This window comes from Podarcis erhardii (genome assembly GCF_964252035.2).
Source record: "Podarcis erhardii genome assembly, chromosome: Z".
NCBI lineage: Eukaryota > Metazoa > Chordata > Lepidosauria > Squamata > Lacertidae > Podarcis > Podarcis erhardii.
Genome location: NC_138504.1, coordinates 51,755,353 through 51,776,558, shown reverse-complemented (window position 1 = coordinate 51,776,558; position 21,206 = coordinate 51,755,353). Strand labels below are relative to the sequence as shown.

Here is a 21,206-nt window from a genome sequence, read left to right as displayed (position 1 = left end):
TAATATAATGGGATATAATATCCTAATATAGTATAATATCCTAATATAATCTCCTAATATAATATAAATATCCTAATATAATGGGATATAATCTCCTAATATAATATTATATCCTAATATAATCTCCTAATATAATATAAATATCCTAATATAATGGGATATTAATATCCTAATATAATATAATATCCTAATATAATCTCCTAATATAATATAAATATCCTAATATAATGGGATATAATATCCTAATATAATATAATATCCTAATATAATATCCTAATATAATATAAATATCCTAATATAATGGGATATAATATCCTAATATAATATAATATCCTAATATAATATAAGTATCCTAATATAATGGGATATTAATATCCTAATATAATATAATATCCTAATATAATCTCCTAATATAATATAAATATCCTAATATAATGGGATATAATCTCCTAATATAATATATATATCCTAATATAATCTCCTAATATAATATCAATATCCTAATATAATGGGATATTAATATCCTAATATAATATCATATCATAATATCAATATCCTAATATCATGATAATAATCATGGAAAACTAATAATGGGAATTATAGTCCCCCCAGAAACCCAAACCTTTTTCCTTTCCTTAATTCCCCCTGCTCTGGATTATCGGTTAATTAATGACCCCGACCGATAACGAAGTTTACTAATTAACCGAGAGCCCAGCCAGGGCCAAAGTCCTTTATTCTCGGACTCCAGAAATTGCTCTTTTTCCACCCAAATCGGACGTCTCTTTTTCTCTCTTTCGGGGGGAAAAATGGAGAAATTGGTGATTTTCGCGTTTTCGGCGCTGGTCCTGGGTTCGAATTTCGGACAGGAAGCTGTGGAAGTGGAGAGGGTGAGGTTTAATAATATTATTAATAGTAATAATAATAATAATAATAATAATAATAATAGATCAGAAAAATCTTGATCTGCGGAACTGCCCGAGACTTGGGGGGCAGGGGTGGGAGGGAGGGGAGAGAAAGGAAGAGCTGGCTAATATTAATATTATTAATAATAATAATCAATAACAATAACTAACAATTATTAATATTATTATTATTATTATTATTAATAATAATAATAATCATCTTATTATTATTATTATCTAGCCCTAAAATGGATTGAGACTTGGGGGGCAGGGGTGGGAGGGAGGGGGAAGAAAGGAAGAGCTGGCTAATATTAATATTATTATTAATAATAATCAATAACAATAACTAACAATTATTATTATTATTATTATTATTATTAATAATAATAATAATAATCATCTTATTATTATTATTATCTAGCCCTAGAATGGATTGAGACTTGGAGGGCAGGGGTGGGAAGGGAGGGGAAGAAAGAAAGGAAGGGCTAATAATAGCAATAATAATGATTAATAATAATATTAATAGTATTAATAATATAATAGTATTAATGTGCGGAACTGCCCGAGACTTGGGGTGCAGGAGGTGGGAGGGAGGGGGAAGAAAGGAAGAGCTGGCTAATATTAATATTATTAATAATAATAATCAATAACAATAACTAACAATAATAATTAATAATAATAATAATAATAATAATAATAATAATAATAATAATCTTATTATTATTATTATTATCTAGCCCTAGAATGGATTGAGGGTTGCCTGAGACTTGGAGGGCAGGGGTGGGAAGGGAGGGGAAGAAAGGAAGGAAGGGCTAATAATAGCAATAATAATGATTAATAATAATATTAATAGTATTAATAATATAATAGTATTAATGTGCGGAACTGCCCGAGACTTGGGGGGCAGGAGGTGGAAGGGAGGGGGAAGAAAGGAAAAGCTGGCTAATATTAATATTAATATTAATATTAAAAATTAAGAATTCATGATATTAAGAATTAAGAATTAATAATAATAATAGTATTAATAATGATAATAATAATAGATCGGAAGAATCTTGATCTGCGGAACTGCCGAAGACTTGGAGGGCAGGGGTGGGAAGGGAGGGGGAAGAAAGGAAGGGCTGGCTAATATTAATATTCATATTATTAATAATAATTACAAATAATTCATGATATTAAGAATTAATAATAATAGTATTAATAATGATAATAATAGTATTAATAATGATAATAATAATAGATCAGAAGAATCTTGATCTGCGGAATTGCCCGAGACTTGGAGGGCAGGGGTGGGAAGGGAGGGGGAAGAAAGGAAGGGCTAATAATAGTAATAATAATGATTAATAATAATATTAATAGTAATAATAATAATAATAATAATGATAGATCAGAAGGATCTTGATCTGCGGAACTGCCCGAGACTTGGAGGGCAAGGAGTGGATGGGAGGGGGGCGGAAGGAAAGGCTGGCTAATAATAATAATAATAATGATTAATAATACTAGCCCTAGGAGAAAAATGGAAAAGAACTTAAAATAGAAATAGAAATAGGAGGGACTGGCTAATAATAATAATAATAATAATAATAATAATAATGATGGATCTTAAGACTCTCTCTTTGCAGAGAAATGCATAAAATGGAAACAGAAGGAAAGGAAAGGAAATGTACCTTAAACTTAACTATGCAAAGTGCGTTTGGGATAAAATTATTATTATTATTAATTATAATAATTTTATTATTATAATAATAAATTATTATTATTATTATTATTATTATATCAGAAGAATCTTGATTTGTAAGAGCCTCTAGAAGAGCGGGGGGTGGAAAGAAGGCTGGCTAATAATAATAATAATGATTAATAATACTATTAATACCATTACTAATATTAATATTAATATTAATAATAATAATAATAATAGATCAGAGGAATCTTGATCTGCGGAACTGCCCGAGACTTGGAGGGCAGGGAGTGGAAGGGAGCGGGGTGGAAGGAAGGGCTGGCTAATAATAATAATGATGATTAATAATACTATTAATACCATTAATAATAATAATAATAATAATAATAATAGATCAGAGGAATCTTGATCTGCGGAACTGCCCGAGACTTGGAGGGCAGGGAGTGGAAGGGAGCGGGGTGGAAGGACGGGCTGGCTAATAATAATAATTAATAATGATTAATAATAGTATTAATAATATTAATATTAATAGATCAGAAGAAGCTGGATTTGTAAGAGCCTCTAGCCCTAGTAGAGGGTGAGGGTTGCGGAACTGCCTGAGACTTGAAAGGCAGGGGGTGGAAGGGAGCGGGGCGGAAGGAAGGGCTGGCTAATAATAATAATAATGATTAATAATACTATTAATACTACTACTACTAATAATAATAATAGATCAGAGGAATCTTGATCTGCGGAACTGCCCGAGACTTGGAGGGCAGGGGGTGGAAGGGAGCGGGGTGGAAGGAAGGGCTGGCTAATAATAATAATAATGATTAATAATACTATTAATACCAATAATAATAATAATAATAATAATAATAGATCAGAGGAATCTTGATCTGCGGAACTGCCCGAGACTTGGAGGGCAGGGAGTGGAAGGGAGCGGGGTGGAAGGACGGGCTGGCTAATAATAATAATTAATAATGATTAATAATAGTATTAATAATATTAATATTAATATTAATAGATCAGAAGAAGCTGGATTTGTAAGAGCCTCTAGCCCTAGTAGAGGGTGAGGGTTGCGGAACTGCCTGAGACTTGAAAGGCAGGGGGTGGAAGGGAGCGGGGTGGAAGGAAGGGCTGGCTAATAATAATAATAATGATTAATAATGCTATTAATACCAATAATAATAATAATAATAATAATAATAATAATAATAATAATAGATCAGAGGAATCTTGATCTGCGGAACCGCCCGATACTTGGAGGGCAGGGAGTGGAAGGGAGCGGGGTGGAAGGAAGGGCTGGCTCATAATAATAATGATGATTAATAATAGTATTAATAATATTAATAATATTAATAATATTAATAGATCAGAAGAAGCTGGATTTGTAAGAGCCTCTAGCCCTAGTAGAGGGTGAGGGTTGCGGAACTGCCTGAGACTTGAAAGGCAGGGGGTGGAAGGGAGCGGGGTGGAAGGAAGGGCTGGCTAATAATAATAATAATGATTAATAATACTATTAATACCAATAATAATAATAATAATAATCGATCAGAGGAATCTTGATCTGCGGAACTGCCCGAGACTTGGAGGGCAGGGAGTGGAAGGGAGCGGGGTGGAAGGAAGGGCTGGCTAATAATAATAATAATGATTAATAATACTATTAATACCAATAATAATAATAATAATAATAATCGATCAGAGGAATCTTGATCTGCGGAACTGCCTGAGACTTGGAGGGCAGGGAGTGGAAGGGAGCGGGGTGGAAGGAAAGGCTGGCTAATAATAATAATGATGATTAATAATAGTATTAATAATATTAATAATATTAATAAATCCGAAGCTGGATTTGTAAGAGCCTCTAGCCCTAGTAGAGGGTGAGGGTTGCGGAACTGCCTGAGACTTGAAAGGCAGGGGGTGGAAGGGAGCGGGGCGGAAGGAAGGGCTGGCTAATAATAATAATTAATAATGATTAATAATAGTATTAATAATATTAATAATAATATTAATATTAATAGATCAGAAGAAGCTGGATTTGTATCAGCCTCTAGCCCTAGCAGTGGTTGAGGGCCGGGGGGCTGCGGAACGGCCCGAGACTTGAAGGGTGTATATAACTATAATAAGATTATATAATTAGAATGATATTAATAATATTAATAATAATAAGATCAACATTAATAATCATAATAATAGATCAGAAGATTGCCTGTTTAGGGAGTCTTTCCATGTTTAATAGGTTCTTGTATTTGATGAAATGAAATGTGCTGGAAACATAAATAGGCAACGTGCCTTTGGGAGGTTAATAATATTAATGATAATAATAATAATAATAATAATAATAATAATAATAATAGAGCAGAAGAATCTTGATTCGTATCTTATTTTAGAAGACAGCCCATTTTAGGGAATCTTTTCATGTTTTCTTGTATTTGAGTGTTGGAAGCCGCCCAAATTGAGATTATTATTATTATTATTATTAATAATAATAATAATAATAATAATAGCCACTAGCCCTAGCAGATAAAGGAAAGGGACTGGAAAGAGAAATGAATAAAATAGAAATGAAATGAAATGTACTGGAAGCTGAACTATGCAAAGTGCAAGTGCATTTGGGAGATTTATATTAATAATAATAATAATAATAATAATAATAATAATAGATCAGAAGAATCTCAATTTGTATCAGTCTCTAGTCCTAATTGTAAGAAGAAAGGAATTGGAAATAGAAATAGAAATAGAAATAGGAAGGGGGGGAAATCCAAGGACTGGCTTATAATTTCATTTCATTTCATTTTATATTTCATTTCATTTAATATTTCATTTAATTTAATTTAATTATGTCTTTTATTTTATTTTATTATATTATATTATTTTATTTTATTTTATTAGGTATTTTATTTTATTTTATTATTCAATTTTATTTTATTATGTCTTTTATTTTATTTTATTATTCAAATTTATTTTATTTTCTTTTATTATGTCTTTTATTTTATTTTATTTTATTATTCCATTTTATTTTATTTTATTAGGTATTTTATTTTATTTTATTATGTATTTTATTTTATTTTATTATTCAATTTTATTATATTTTATTAGGTATTTTATTTTATTTTATTATGTCTTTTATTTTATTTTATTATTCAATTTTATTTTATTTTATTTTATTTTATTAGGTATTTTATTTTATTTTATTATTCAAATTTATTTTATTTTATTTTATTAGGTATTTTATTTTATTTTATTATTCAAATTTATTTTATTATGTCTTTTATTTTATTTTATTATTCAAATTTATTTTATTTTATTTTATTAGGTCTTTTATTTTATTTTATTTTATTATTCAATTTTATTTTATTTTATTAGGTATTTTATTTTATTTTATTATTCAATTTTCTTTTCTTTTCTTTTCTTATGTCTTTTATTTTATTTTATTATTCAATTTTCTTTTCTTTTCTTATGTATTTTCTTTTCTTTTATTATTCAATTTTCTTTTTTTTTCTTATGTATTTTCTTTTCTTTTATTATTCAATTTTCTTTTCTTTTCTTTTTATTTTATTATTTTTATTTTTAATTTTATTATTATTATTATTATTATTATTATTATTTTATTTTATTATTTTTATTTTTATTTTTATATTATTATTATTATTATTATTATTATTATTATTATTATTATTATTTTATTTTGTTCTTGTGGCTCTATTCGGATTTCTCCGTCTGGAATAATCGGATTTTACCCCTTATTTTCAGCTCTACGGCAAATGGTACGAGGTGGCCCTGGGTTCGACCTGCCGCTGGGTCCAGGCCAATCGCGGCCGCTTCACCGCCGGGACTCTGGTTCTCGGTCCGGGGAAAGGTCCAGGGGAACTCACCGCCACCAGCACCCGGCTCAGGTGGGACATTGAAAGATTGAAAGATTGAAATTCAAATATTTCAATATTAAAATTTCAATATTTAAATGTTTAAATTTAAACGTTAAAATTTTAACATCAAAATGTTAAATATTTAAATTTAAATATCACAATTTAAATATTTAAGTATTAAAATTTAAATTTTCTTTTCTTTTCTTTAAATCTGAATCTGAATCTGAATATGAAGTATTCATATACGTAATTTTAAATATAATTTCAAATTTCAAATTTGTATTTGTATTTTATTTGTATGTTATTTAAATTTAAATATTAATATTTAAATTTAAATAAAATGCAACTAAATTTTTAATATTAATATTTGAATATTTGAATATTAATATTTGAATATTTGAATATTAATATTTGAATATTTGAATATTAATATTTGAATATTTGAATATTAATATTTGAATATTTGAATATTAATATTTGAATATTTGAATATGAAAATTTAAATGCATAAATATTAAAATTTAAATGTTTGAATTTTCACATTTTAAATATTTGAATATTCGAAATGTAAATATTTGAATATTCAAAATGTAAATGCATAAATATTAAAATTTAAATGTTTGAATTTTCAATTTTCAAATATTTGTATATTCAAAATTTAAATATTTTCATATTCAAAATTTAGATATTTGAATATTGAAATTTAAAATTTAAACAAATAATTTTAATATTTATAACTTATTCAAATGATTCATATGATTTTTCACAGGCAAGGGGCGTGCCGGGAATACACCCAGGACTACCAGAAGGGCGCCGAAGAAGGAAGGTTCAAATTCCAAAACGCAAGTAGGTGCCTTTCCAGGCCAAAAATCTCCTTTTTTTCTCTCTCCTTCCTTTCTAATCGTCCCACACATTGTTCCTCCATGAATAAAGCCTTTGAACCCTCAATTAAATCCAATGTGTATATATCTAATTTTTCTCTCTCCCTCCTCTCTATAATAATTTGTTATTATTATTATTATTATCATTATTATTATTATTAGCAGCAGCAGCTTCATCATCATCATCATCATCATATTATTATTATTATCCTGTATTCATCCCACAAATTCTTCCTCCATGAATAAAGCCTTTGCTCCTCTATAATATATTATTATTATTATTATTATTATTATTATTATTATTATTATCATCCACATGAATAAAGCCTTTGCTGCTCTATAATAATAATAATAATATATTATTATTAATCATCATTATATTATTATTATTATTAGCAGCAGCAGCAGCAGCAGCTTCATCATCATCATCATCATTATATTATTATTATTATTATCCTGTATTCATCCCACAAATTCTTCCTCCATGAATAAAGCCTTTGCTCCTCTACAATATATTATTATTATTATTATTATCCACATGAATAAAGCCTTTGCTCCTCTATAATATATTATTATTATTATTATTATTATTATTATTATTATTATTAGCAGCTTCATCATCATCTTATTATTATTATTATTATTATTATTATTATTATCCTGTATTCATCCCACAAATTCTTCCTCCATGAATAAAGCCTTTGCTCCTCTAAAATATATTATTATTATTATCCTCATGAATAAAGCCTTTGCTCCTCTATAATAATATATTATTATTATTATTATTATTATTATTATTATTATTATTATCAGCAGCTTCATCATCATCATATTATTATTATTATTATTATTATCCTGTATTCATCCCACAAATTCTTCCTCCATGAATAAAGCCTTTGCTCCTCTATATCATCATCATCATCATCATATTATTATTATTATTATTACTATTATTACTATTATTATTATTATTATTATTATTATTAGGGTGGAAGGCGCACGGCGAGACTTACGTGGCGCGTGCCGACCCCGACGAATTCGCCATCTTGGTCACGGAGAAGAACAGCAGCCACGGGCTCAGCACCAGCGCCAGGCTCTATGGTGCGTCCGAATCCGGGGGAACTCCCCGCCACTTGGAAATCCAGCTCCTCTTTATTTCGAAGGGGGAACTCCCCGCAACACTTGGAGGACCTGGAGAGGTCCCTTCCCTCTCTATGATTCCCTAATACCCACCTGGAGGACCTGGAGGGGTCCCTTCCCTCTCTATGATTCCCTAGTACCCGCCTGGAGGACCTGGAGGGGTCCCTTCCCTCTCTATGATTCCCTAATACCTGCCTGGAGGACCTGGAGGGGTCCCTTCCCTCTCTATGGCCCCCTAATAACTGCCTGGAGGACCTGGAGGGCTCCCTTCTGGCTCGAGCCTTCTAGGATTCTGTGCCTTCTGTCTCTATGATCCCCTGATAACCGCTAGGAAGAGCAAGAGAGGCCCCTTCCATCTCTATGATCCCCTGATAACCACCAGGAGGAACTAGAGAGGCACCTTCCCTCTCCATGATCCCCTAGTACCCACCTGGAGGGGTCCCTTCCCTCTCTATGGTCCCCTAATAACCTCCTGGAGGACCTGGAGGGGTCCCTTCCCTCTCTATGATCCTCTCACCTGGATGACCTAGAGAGGCCCTTTCCCTCTCTATGGTCCCCTATTAACCCCCTGGAGAGGCCCCTTCCCTCTCTATGGTCCCCTAACAACTGCCTGGAGGACCTGGAGGGGCACCTTCCCTCTCTATGATCCCTTCCCTCTCTATGATCCCTTCCCTCTCTATGATCCCCTAATAACCACCTGGAGGACCTGGAGGGGCCCCTTCCCTCTCTATGATCCCTTCCCTCTCTATGATCCCCTAATAACCGCCTGGAGGGGCCCCTTCCCTCTCTATGATCCCTTCCCTCTCTATCATCCCCTAATAACCGCCTGGAGGGGCCCCTTCCCTCTCTATGATCCCTTCCCTCTCTATCATCCCCTAACAACCGCCTGGAGGGGCCCCTTCCCTCTCTATGATCCCTTCCCTCTCTATCATCCCCTAATAACCGCCTGGAGGACCTGGAGGGGCCCCTTCCCTCTCTATGATCCCTTCCCTCTCTATGATCCCCTAATAACCGCCTGGAGGACCTGGAGGGGCCCCTTCCCTCTCTATGATCCCTTCCCTCTCTATCATCCCCTAATAACCGCCTGGAGGGGCCCCTTCCCTCTCTATGATCCCTTCCCTCTCTATGACCCGTGTCTCTCCTGGCAGGACGGACCCCAGCGCTGAGGGAGGACCTGGTGGAGGACTTCCGGCGGCGGGCCCTTGCCCTGGGGATCCCCGAGGAGGCCATCTTTGTCCTGAGCAACCAAGGCGAGTTGCGGGGCGGGTTCGAATTTCACGGATTTGCACACTTCTCGCACCCATGTCGCACCTTCGCACGTTTCTGACACCAGTGTCGCACGATTTCGCACTTCTGGCACGTTTGCACGTTTTTGACACCCGTGTTGCACATTCCCCTGTTTCTGACACCCATGTTGCACATTCGAACATTTCTGACACCCATGTTGCACATTCCCATGTTTCTGACACCCATGTTGCACATTCGAACGTTTCTGACACCCATTTGCACGTTTTTGACACCCGTGTTGCACATTCCCCTGTTTCTGACACCCATGTTGCACATTCCCCTGTTTCTGACACCCATGTTGCCCATTCGAACGTTTCTGACACCCATGTTGCCCATTTGCACGTTTTTGACACCAACCTCGCACGTTCCCTCGTTTCTGACACCCATATTGCACACTTCCGACACCCTTGTTGCACACTTCCCTTGTTGCACACCCTTGTTGCACACTGACACCTATGTTACACACTGGGCTGAGCACTTCTGACACCCATGTTGCACCTCCGAACACGGGTTCAAATCCCTTCTCTCTTTCCTTAGGGGAGTGCATCCCACCCAAGGCCGAAGATGCGCCCCAGGTAAGCGACCCCCAAGGGGACCCCCGTTGCACCCTGGGACCCTGGGGTGCCATGGCCACCCCCAAATCATCATCATCATAATCCGTTCCCCCACTTCGGACACCCATGTTGCACGTTCCCACGTTTCGATCTCGCACCCATGCTATGTTTTCCAGGAGAGGGTGCGCAGGACCCTGTTGTTTGAGGAAGAAGGCTCGGCCGACGGATTCGCACCCGCGTACCCGCACCTCAAGGAAGGTGGGTGCTCACAAGTGGCAGGGAGTTCCCCAGACTCCGGGTTCCTCAGATTCAGATTTCCTTTTCCTTTCCCCGCAAGCTACCTTTCATGAGGCAGGGAGTTCCTCAGACTCTGCCTGCTACTTTGCATGAGGCAGGGAGTTCCCCAGATTCCGCATTCTACCTCTCTAGGAATTTCTCCCCAACTTCCTCTCCCTCTGGTTCCCACTTCCTCTCTCCCCCCCCTGGAGCCTCTCTAGGAACCTCTCCCCAACTCTCCTCTCCTCTTCCCCAGCGCTTTCTGATTGGTTCCTCCGGCCCAGAGTGGGGACCCACTTCCTCTTCCTCTCGTAGCCTCTCTAGGAATGTCTCCCCAACTTCCTCTTCCTCCGGCTCCCACTTCCTCTGTAGCCTCTCTAGGAACGTCACCCTAACTTCCTCTTATTCTGCCTCCCATTTCCTCTTCCTCCAGCTCCCACTTCCTCTGTAGCCTCTCTAGGAACGTCACCCTAACTTCCTCTTATTCTGCCTCCCATTTCCTCTTCCTCCAGCTCCCACTTCCTCTTCCTCCCGGAGCCTCTCTAGGAACGTCTCCCCAACTTCCTCTTCCTTCACCCACTTCCTCTCTAGGAACGTCTCCCCAACTTCCTCTTCCTCCGGCTCTCATTTCCTCCCAGAACCTCTCTAGGAACCTCTCCCCAGCTTCCTCTTCCTCTTCCTCCAGAGCCTCTCTAGGAATGTCTCCCCAACTTCCTCTTCCTCCGGCTCCCACTTCCTCTTCCGACAGCTCCCACTTCCTCTTCCTCCCCTAGCCTCTCTAGGAACATCTCCCCAACTTCCTCTTCTTCCCACTCCCTCAGATTTCACATGCTACCTTTCACGATGCAGGGAGTTCCCCAGACTCTTCCTGCTACTTTTCACCAGACAGGAAGTTCCCCAGATTTCGCACGCTAATTCCCACTTCCACTTCCTCTTCCTCTCCAGCCGACTGCCAACTGCCCCGGGACGCCGGCCCCTGCCTGGGCGCCGAGTTGCGCTACTTCTACAACGCCAGCGCCCAGTCGTGCCAGAGCTTCCTCTACGGCGGTTGCCTGGGCAACGCCAACCGCTTCCTGTCCGAACGGGCCTGTCTGCAGACGTGCCGGACCGAAGGTGAGACGCTCTAGGAACCTCTCCCCAACTTCCTCTTCCTCTCTACTTCTCTCCAACTTCCTCCCCAACTTCCTCTTCCTCCGGCTCCCACTTCCTCTGGAGTCTCTCTACTTCTCTCCAACTTTCTCCCCAAGTTCCTCTCCCCAACTTCCTCTTCCTCCGGCTCCCACTTCCTCCAGCTTCCACTTCCTCTTCCCCCCAGAGCCTCTTTAGAAACGTCTCCCCAACTTCCTCTTCCTCTGGCTCCCACTTCCTCTGGTTCACACTTCCTCTTCCTGAAGCTCCCGCTTCCTCTTCCCCCAGAACCTCTCTAGGAACGTCTCCCCAACTTCCTCTTCCTCTGGTTCACACTTCCTCTTCTTCCAGCTTCCTCTTCCCCCCAGAGCCTCTTTAGAAACGTCTCCCCAACTTCCTCTTCCTCTGGCTCCTACTTCCTCTGCCTCCCACTTCCTCTCCCCCCCACTTCCTCTTCCTCCGCCTCCCACTTCCTCTTCCTCCGCCTCCCACTTCCTCTCTAGTAACCTCTCCCCAACTTCCTCTTCCTCCGGCTCCCACTCTCTAGGAATGTCTCCCTCTTCCTCCGGCTCTCATTTCCTCCCAGAGCCTCTCTAGGAACCTCTCCCCAGCTTCCTTTTCCTCCAGCTCCCACTTCCTTTTCCCCCAGGCTCCCACTTCCTCCGCCTCCCACTTCCGCTTCCTGTGGAGCCTCTCTAGGGAAGTCAACTGAAACTCTCCTCTCCCCCAGCCGCCTGCCACCTGCCAATCACCCCCGGAGGTCCCTGTCCGTCAACGTTCTGGGTCTTTGATGCCGCCCGTCTCTGTCTCCCACTTCCTCTTCCTCTGGCTCCCACTTCCTCTGGCTCCCACTTCCTCTTCCTCCAGCTCCCACTTCCTCTCCCTCCGGCTCCCCACATCCTCTCTAGGAACCCTTCCCCAACTTTGTTCTCCTCCTGATCCCACTTCCTTCCCCCGGCTCCCTCTTCCTCTGTCTTTTACTTCCTCTGTCTCCCACCTCCTCTTCCTCCAGCTCCCACTTCCTCTTCCTCTGGCTCCCACTTCCTCTCTAGGAACCTCTCCCCAACTTCCTTTGCCTCCAGCTCCCACTTCCTCTGCCCCCCAATTTCTTCTTCCTCCGGCTCCCACTTCCTCTTCCCAACTTCCTCTTCCTGTGGAGCCTTTCTAGGAACAACTCCCCAACTTCTCCTCCTGCTCCCACTTCCTCTTCCTGTGGAGCCTCTCTAGGAAGAACGCCCCAACTTTGTTCTCCTCCTGATCCCACTTCCTTCCCCCGGCTCCCTCTTCCTCTGTCTTTTACTTCCTCTGTCTCCCACCTCCTCTTCCTCCAGCTCCCATTTCCTCTTCCTCTGGCTCCCACTTCCTCTCTAGGAACCTCTCCCCAACTTCCTTTGCCTCCAGCTCCCACTTCCTCTGCCCCCCAATTTCTTCTTCCTCCGGCTCCCACTTCCTCTCCCCCACTTCCTCTTCCTGTGGAGCCTTTCTAGGAACAACTCCCCAACTTCTCCTCCTGCTCCCACTTCCTCTTCCTGTGGAGCCTCTCTAGGAAAAACGCCCCAACTTTGTTCTCCTCCTGATCCCACTTCCTTCCCCCGGCTCCCTCTTCCTCTGTCTTTTACTTCCTCTGTCTCCCACCTCCTCTTCCTCCAGCTCCCACTTCCTCTTCCTCTGGCTCCCACTTCCTCTCTAGGAACCTCTCCCCAACTTCCTTTGCCTCCAGCTCCCACTTCCTCTGCCCCCCAATTTCTTCTTCCTCCGGCTCCCACTTCCTCTCCCCAACTTCCTCTTCCTGTGGGGCCTTTCTAGGGACAACTCCCCAACTTCTCCTCCTGCTCCCACTTCCTCTGCCCCCCAATTTCTTCTTCCTCCGGCTCCCGCTCCCTCTCCCCAACTTCCTCTTCCTGTGGAGCCTTTCTAGGAACAACTCCCCAACTTCTCCTCCTGCTCCCACTTCCTCTTCCTGTGGAGCCTCTCTAGGAACAACGCCCCAACTTCGTTCTCCTCCTGCTCCCACTTCCTTTTCCTGTGGAGCCTCTCTAGGAACAACGCCCCAACTTCGTTCTCCTTCTGCTCCCACTTCCTTCCCCCGGCTCCCACTTCCTCTTCCTGTGGAGCCTTTCTAGGAACAACTCCCCAACTTCTCCTCCTGCTCCCACTTCCTCTTCCTTTGGAGCCTCTCTAGGAACAACGCCCCAACTTCGTTCTCCTCCTGCTGCCACTTCCTTCCCCCGGCTCCCTCTTCCTCTTTTACTTCCTCTGTCTCCCACTTCCTCTTCCTCCAGCTCCCACTTCCTCTTCCTCTGGCTCCCACTTCCTCTCTAGGAACCTCTCCCCAACTTCCTTTGCCTCCAGCTCCCACTTCCTCTGCCCCCCAATTTCTTCTTCCTCCGGCTCCCACTTCCTCTCCCCAACTTCCTCTTCCTGTGGAGCCTTTCTAGGAACAACTCCCCAACTTCTCCTCCTATTCCCACTTCCTCTTCCTGTGGAGCCTCTCTAGGAAAAATGCCCCAACTTCGTTCTCCTCCTGCTCCCACTTCCTTCCCCCGGCTCCCACTTCCTCTTCCTGTGGAGCCTTTCTAGGAACAACTCCCCAACTTCTCCTCCTGCTCCCACTTCCTCTTCCTGTGGAGCCTCTCTAGGAACAACGCCCCAACTTCGTTCTCCTCCTGCTCCCACTTCCTTCCCCCGGCTCCCACTTCCTCTTCCTCTTCCTGTGGAGCCTTTCTAGGAACAACTCCCCAACTTCTCCTCCTGCTCCCACTTCCTCTTCCTGTGGAGCCTCTCTAAGGAAAAACACCCCAACTTCGTTCTCCTCCTGCTCCCACTTCCTCTTCCTGTGGAGCCTCTCTAGGAAAAACGCCCCAACTTTGTTCTCCTCCTGATCCCACTTCCTTCCCCCGGCTCCCTCTTCCTCTGTCTTTTACTTCCTCTGTCTCCCACCTCCTCTTCCTCCAGCTCCCACTTCCTCTTCCTCTGGCTCCCACTTCCTCTCTAGGAACCTCTCCCCAACTTCCTTTGCCTCCAGCTCCCACTTCCTCTGCCCCCCAATTTCTTCTTCCTCCGGCTCCCACTTCCTCTCCCCAACTTCCTCTTCCTGTGGGGCCTTTCTAGGGACAACTCCCCAACTTCTCCTCCTGCTCCCACTTCCTCTTCCTGTGGAGCCTCTCTAGGAACAACGCCCCAACTTCGTTCTCCTCCTGCTCCCACTTCCTTTTCCTGTGGAGCCTCTCTAGGAACAACGCCCCAACTTCGTTCTCCTTCTGCTCCCACTTCCTTCCCCCGGCTCCCACTTCCTCTTCCTGTGGAGCCTTTCTAGGAACAACTCCCCAACTTCTCCTCCTGCTCCCACTTCCTCTTCCTTTGGAGCCTCTCTAGGAACAACGCCCCAACTTCGTTCTCCTCCTGCTGCCACTTCCTTCCCCCGGCTCCCTCTTCCTCTTTTACTTCCTCTGTCTCCCACTTCCTCTTCCTCCAGCTCCCACTTCCTCTTCCTCTGGCTCCCACTTCCTCTCTAGGAACCTCTCCCCAACTTCCTTTGCCTCCAGCTCCCACTTCCTCTGCCCCCCAATTTCTTCTTCCTCCGGCTCCCACTTCCTCTCCCCAACTTCCTCTTCCTGTGGAGCCTTTCTAGGAACAACTCCCCAACTTCTCCTCCTATTCCCACTTCCTCTTCCTGTGGAGCCTCTCTAGGAAAAATGCCCCAACTTCGTTCTCCTCCTGCTCCCACTTCCTTCCCCCGGCTCCCACTTCCTCTTCCTGTGGAGCCTTTCTAGGAACAACTCCCCAACTTCTCCTCCTGCTCCCACTTCCTCTTCCTGTGGAGCCTCTCTAGGAACAACGCCCCAACTTCGTTCTCCTCCTGCTCCCACTTCCTTCCCCCGGCTCCCACTTCCTCTTCCTCTTCCTGTGGAGCCTTTCTAGGAACAACTCCCCAACTTCTCCTCCTGCTCCCACTTCCTCTTCCTGTGGAGCCTCTCTAAGGAAAAACGCCCCAACTTCGTTCTCCTCCTGCTCCCACTTCCTTCCCCCGGCTCCCACTTCCTCTTCCTGTGGAGCCTTTCTAGGAACAACTCCCCAACTTCTCCTCCTGCTCCCACTTCCTCTTCCTGTGGAGCCTCTCTAGGAAAAACGCCCCAACTTCGTTCTCCTCCTGCTCCCACTTCCTCTTCCTGTGGAGCCTTTCTAGGAACAACTCCCCAACTTCTCCTCCTGCTCCCACTTCCTCTTCCTGTGGAGCCTCTCTAGGAACAACGCCCCAACTTCGTTCTCCTCCTGCTCCCACTTCCTTCCCCCGGCTCCCTCTTCCTCTTTTACTTCCTCTGTCTCCCACTTCCTCTTCCTCCAGCTCCCACTTCCTCTTCCTCTGGCTCCCACTTCCTCTCTAGGAACCTCTCCCCAACTTCCTTTGCCTCCAGCTCCCACTTCCTCTGCCCCCCAATTTCTTCTTCCTCCGGCTCCCACTTCCTCTCCCCAACTTCCTCTTCCTGTGGAGCCTTTCTAGGAACAACTCCCCAACTTCTCCTCCTATTCCCACTTCCTCTTCCTGTGGAGCCTCTCTAGGAACAACGCCCCAACTTCGTTCTCCTCCTGCTCCCACTTCCTTCCCCCGGCTCCCACTTCCTCTTCCTGTGGAGCCTCTCTAGGAACAACTCCCCAACTTCTCCTCCTGCTCCCACTTCCTCTTCCTGTGGAGCCTCTCTAGGAACAACGCCCCAACTTCGTTCTCCTCCTGCTCCCACTTCCTTCCCCCGGCTCCCACTTCCTCTTCCTGTGGAGCCTTTCTAGGAACAACTCCCCAACTTCTCCTCCTGCTCCCACTTCCTCTTCCTGTGGAGCCTCTCTAGGAACAACGCCCCAACTTCGTTCTCCTCCTGCTCCCACTTCCTTCCCCCGGCTCCCACTTCCTCTTCCTGTGGAGCCTTTCTAGGAACAACTCCCCAACTTCTCCTCCTGCTCCCACTTCCTCTTCCTGTGGAGCCTCTCTAGGAACAACGCCCCAACTTCGTTCTCCTCCTGCTCCCACTTCCTTCCCCCGGCTCCCACTTCCTCTTCCTGTGGAGCCTTTCTAGGAACAACTCCCCAACTTCTCCTCCTGCTCCCACTTCCTCTTCCTGTGGAGCCTCTCTAGGAACAACGCCCCAACTTCGTTCTCCTCCTGCTCCCACTTCCTTCCCCCGGCTCCCACTTCCTCTTCCTGTGGCGCCTCTCTAGGAACAACGCCCCAACTTCTCCTCCTGCTCCCACTTCCTCTTCCTGTGGAGCCTCTCTAGGAACAACGCCCCAACTTCGTTCTCCTCCTCCTCCCACTTCCTTCCCCCGGCTCCCACTTCCTCTTCCTGTGGAGCCTCTCTAGCAACCTCTCTCCCAACTCTCCTCTCCCCCAGCCGCCTGCCACCTGCCAATCACCCCTGGAGGTCCCTGTCCGTCAACGTTCTGGGTCTTTGATGCCGCCCGTCTCTGTCTCCCACTTCCTCTTCCTCTGGCTCCCACTTCCTCTGGCTCCCACTTCCTCTTCCTCCAGCTCCCACTTCCTCTGCCCCCCAATTTCTTCTTCCTCCGGCTCCCACTTCCTCTCCCCAACTTCCTCTTCCTGTGGAGCCTCTCTAGGAACCTCTCCCCAACTTCCTTTGCCTCCAGCTCCCACTTCCTCTGCCCCCCAATTTCTTCTTCCTCCGGCTCCCACTTCCTCTCCCCAACTTCCTCTTCCTGTGGAGCCTTTCTAGGAACAACTCCCCAACTTCTCCTCCTGCTCCCACTTCCTCTGCCCCCCAATTTCTTCTTCCTCCGGCTCCCGCTCCCTCTCCCCAACTTCCTCTTCCTGTGGAGCCTTTCTAGGAACAACTCCCCAACTTCTCCTCCTGCTCCCACTTCCTCTTCCTGTGGAGCCTCTCTAGGAACAACGCCCCAACTTCGTTCTCCTCCTGCTCCCACTTCCTTCCCCCAGCTCCCACTTCCTCTTCCTGTGGAGCCTCTCTAGCAACCTCTCTCCCAACTCTCCTCTCCCCCAGCTGCCTGCCGCCTGCCAATCACCCCCGGAGGTCCCTGTCCGTCCACCTTCTGGGCCTTTGACTCCGCCCAGGGCGCCTGCCTCACCTTCCGGGGCTGCGGGGCCAACGCCAACAAGTTCTACCTGGAGAAGGAGTGCAAGGAGTACTGCGGGGTCCTGGCCGAAGGTAGGTGGGGATCAATTATATTATTATTATTATTATTATCATCATCATCATCATATATATCTTCTTCTTCTTCTTCTTATCATATTTATTATTATTATTATTATTATTATTATTATTATTATTATCATCATAATATATATCTTCTTCTTCTTCTTCTTATCATCATATATATCTTATTATTATTATTATTATCATCATCATCATCATCATATATATCTTATTATTATTATTATTATCATCATCAGATATATCTTATTATTATTATTATTATTATCATCATCATCATCATCATCATATATATATATTCTTCTTCTTCTTATCATCATATATATCTTATTATTATTATTATTACATTATTATTATCATATATATCTTATTATTATTATTATTATTATTATTATTATTATTATCATCATCATCATATATATCTTATTATTATTATTATTATTATCATCATCATATATATCTTCTTCTTCTTCTTCTTCTTCTTATCATATATATCTTATTATTATTATTATTATTATTATTATTATCATCATCATCATATATATATATCTTCTTCTTCTTCTTCTTCTTCTTATATTGTATTATTATTATTATTATTATTATATATATATATATATATATATATTATTTTGAATTATTATTATTATTATCATATATATCTTCTTCTTCTTATTATATTGTATTATTATTATTATCATATATATATCTTCTTCTTCTTCTTCTTCTTATTATTATTTTGTATTATTATTATTAATGTTATTGGGGGAAAGATGATCAAAATCAGGTTTTTATATTATTATTATTATTATTATTATTATTATTATTATCATATATATACTTCTTCTTCTTCTTATTTTGTATTATTATTATTATTATCATCATCATGATATATATATCTTATTATTCTTATTATTATTTTGTATTATTATTATTATATTGTATTATTATTATTATTATTATTATTATTTTGTATTATTATTATTAATGTTATTGGGGGAAAGATGATCAAAATCAGGTTTTTATATTATTATTATTATTATATTGTATTATTATTATTTTGTTGTTGTTGTTCTTGTTGTTATTATCATATATATCTTCTTCTTATTATTATTATATTGTATTATTATTATATTGTATTATTATTATTATATTGTATTATTATTATTATTATTATATTGTATTATTATTATTATTATTATTATTATTATTATTATTATTATTATATGCAGACTGCGTCAAGAACAACATGGCTACCTACTTGAATCTATTACTATTATTATTAATAATAATATTAATATTACTAAAATTTCCATCATTAAGCAAGTTTCTCGTCCTCAGCGTTTCTCCCCTATTATTATTACTACTACTACCATATCATATTATCATTATCATTATCATTATTATAATATATATTATTATACATTATATTATTATTATTATTATTATTATTACTATCATATCATATTATCATATTATTATTATTATTATTACTACTGCCACCATATCATATCATATTATCATTATTATTATTATAATATATAATATTATTATTATTATTATTATTATTATTATTATTATTTAGACTGGCTACCCAGATTAATCTAATTTTTCCATTATTAAGCGTTTCTATTATTATTATTATTATTATCATAATATATATCTTCTTCTTCTTCTTATTATCATCATATATATCTTATTATTATTATCATCATCATAATATATATCTTCTTCTTCTTCTTCTATTTTATTATTATTATTATTATTATTATTATTATTATTATTATCATATATATTATTATTAATATTATTATTTTGAATTATTATTATTATTATCATATATATCTTCTTCTTATTATTATTATATATATATCTTCTTCTTCTTATTATTATTATTATTTTGAAATATTATTATTAATGTTGTTGGGGGAAAGATGATCAAAATCAGGTTTTTATATTATTATTATTATTATTATTATTATTATTATTATTATTATTATATATATATCTTCTTCTTCTTCTTCTTCTTCTTATTTTGAATTATTATTATTAATGTTGTTGGGGGAAAGATGATCAAAATCAGGTTTTTATATTATTATTATTATTATTATTATTATTATTATATATATATCTTCTTCTTCTTCTTCTTATTTTGAATTATTATTATTAATGTTGTTGGGGGAAAGATGATCAAAATCAGGTTTTTATATTATTATTATTATTATTATTATCATCATCATCATCATCATATATATATATATCTTATTATTATTATTATTATTATTATTATTATTATTATTATTATTATTATTTTGTATTATTATTATTATTATTATTATTATTATTATTATTATTATTATTAATATTTCCATTATTAATCAAGGTTCCTCATCGTTTGTCTCCCCTCGTTAGGCGACGACGACTTCCTGCGTCTGACGGCGCCCTGAGGTCACCCGGCGTCTCTCGAACCCGCAACCCCAACCTGTCAATCAACGTCGATCAATAAAGGCGGGCTCTTCATGATCCAAACGGAGCGTTCCATTTCTTTATGGGGGGGGGGAAGGCTCTTAATTAACCAATTATTTAAAAGGGGGGCGCTTAATTATCAAAACGGAGCGTTCCATTTCTTCAAAGATGTCAGAATTGGGGGGGTAAATGTCAGAATTTGGGCGGCAAATGTCAGAATTGAGGGCAAATGTCAGAATTTGCTGGGAAATGTCAGAATGGGGGGGGGTAAAATCTCAGAATTTGGGCAGCAAATTTCAGAATTGGGGGTATAAATGTTGGAACTTGGGGGGAAATGGCAGACTTTGCTGGGAAATCTCAGAATTTGGGCGGCAAATCTCAGAATTTGGGGGGTAAATGTCAGAATTTGCGGGAAAATCTCAGAATTTGGGGGGTAATGTCAGAATTTGCGGGAAAATCTCAGAATTTGGGGGGTAAATATCAGAATTTTGGAGGCAAATGTCAGAATTTGGGGGGCATATGTCAGAATTTGGGCAGCAAATGTCAGAATTTGGGCAGCAAATGTCAGAATTTGGGCGGCAAATGTCAGAATTTGCTGGGAAATCTCAGAATTTGCTGGGAAATCTCAGAATTTGGGCAGCAAATGTCAGAATTTGGGGGGTCCATGTCGTGCAGAACTCGAACCCAGAACCCAACAGCCAATCGGACGTCCGCAGCCACCGCCTCCCCCCGATCAAAAAGTGGACCATTCCAGAAGATGATTGACAGCCCAGGGCCCCCCCCAGGTCATCCATCCCAACCCCCCAAAATTAGAAAAATACACACAGACAAAATCTCTATTAAAATAACTATATTTCATATTTTCCAGGGGAA

The 21,206-nt window shown here is 40.4% G+C and overlaps 1 protein-coding gene across 1 annotated transcript; it reads left to right on the top strand.

Moving 5' to 3' along the window:
• The first annotated feature begins 763 nt into the window (after positions 1-763).
• Positions 764-20,328, top strand: LOC309333345 (protein AMBP-like). The gene is made up of 10 exons (XM_081846718.1): positions 764-887; positions 6,313-6,455; positions 7,195-7,271; positions 8,294-8,407; positions 9,595-9,712; positions 10,209-10,308; positions 10,464-10,545; positions 11,509-11,676; positions 17,700-17,864; positions 20,280-20,328. Exons 1-10 carry the CDS (start codon positions 807-809, stop codon positions 20,312-20,314), a joined length of 1,083 nt encoding a protein of 360 aa, XP_081702844.1. The 5' UTR covers positions 764-806; the 3' UTR covers positions 20,315-20,328.
• Positions 20,329-21,206: the final 878 nt, after the last annotated feature.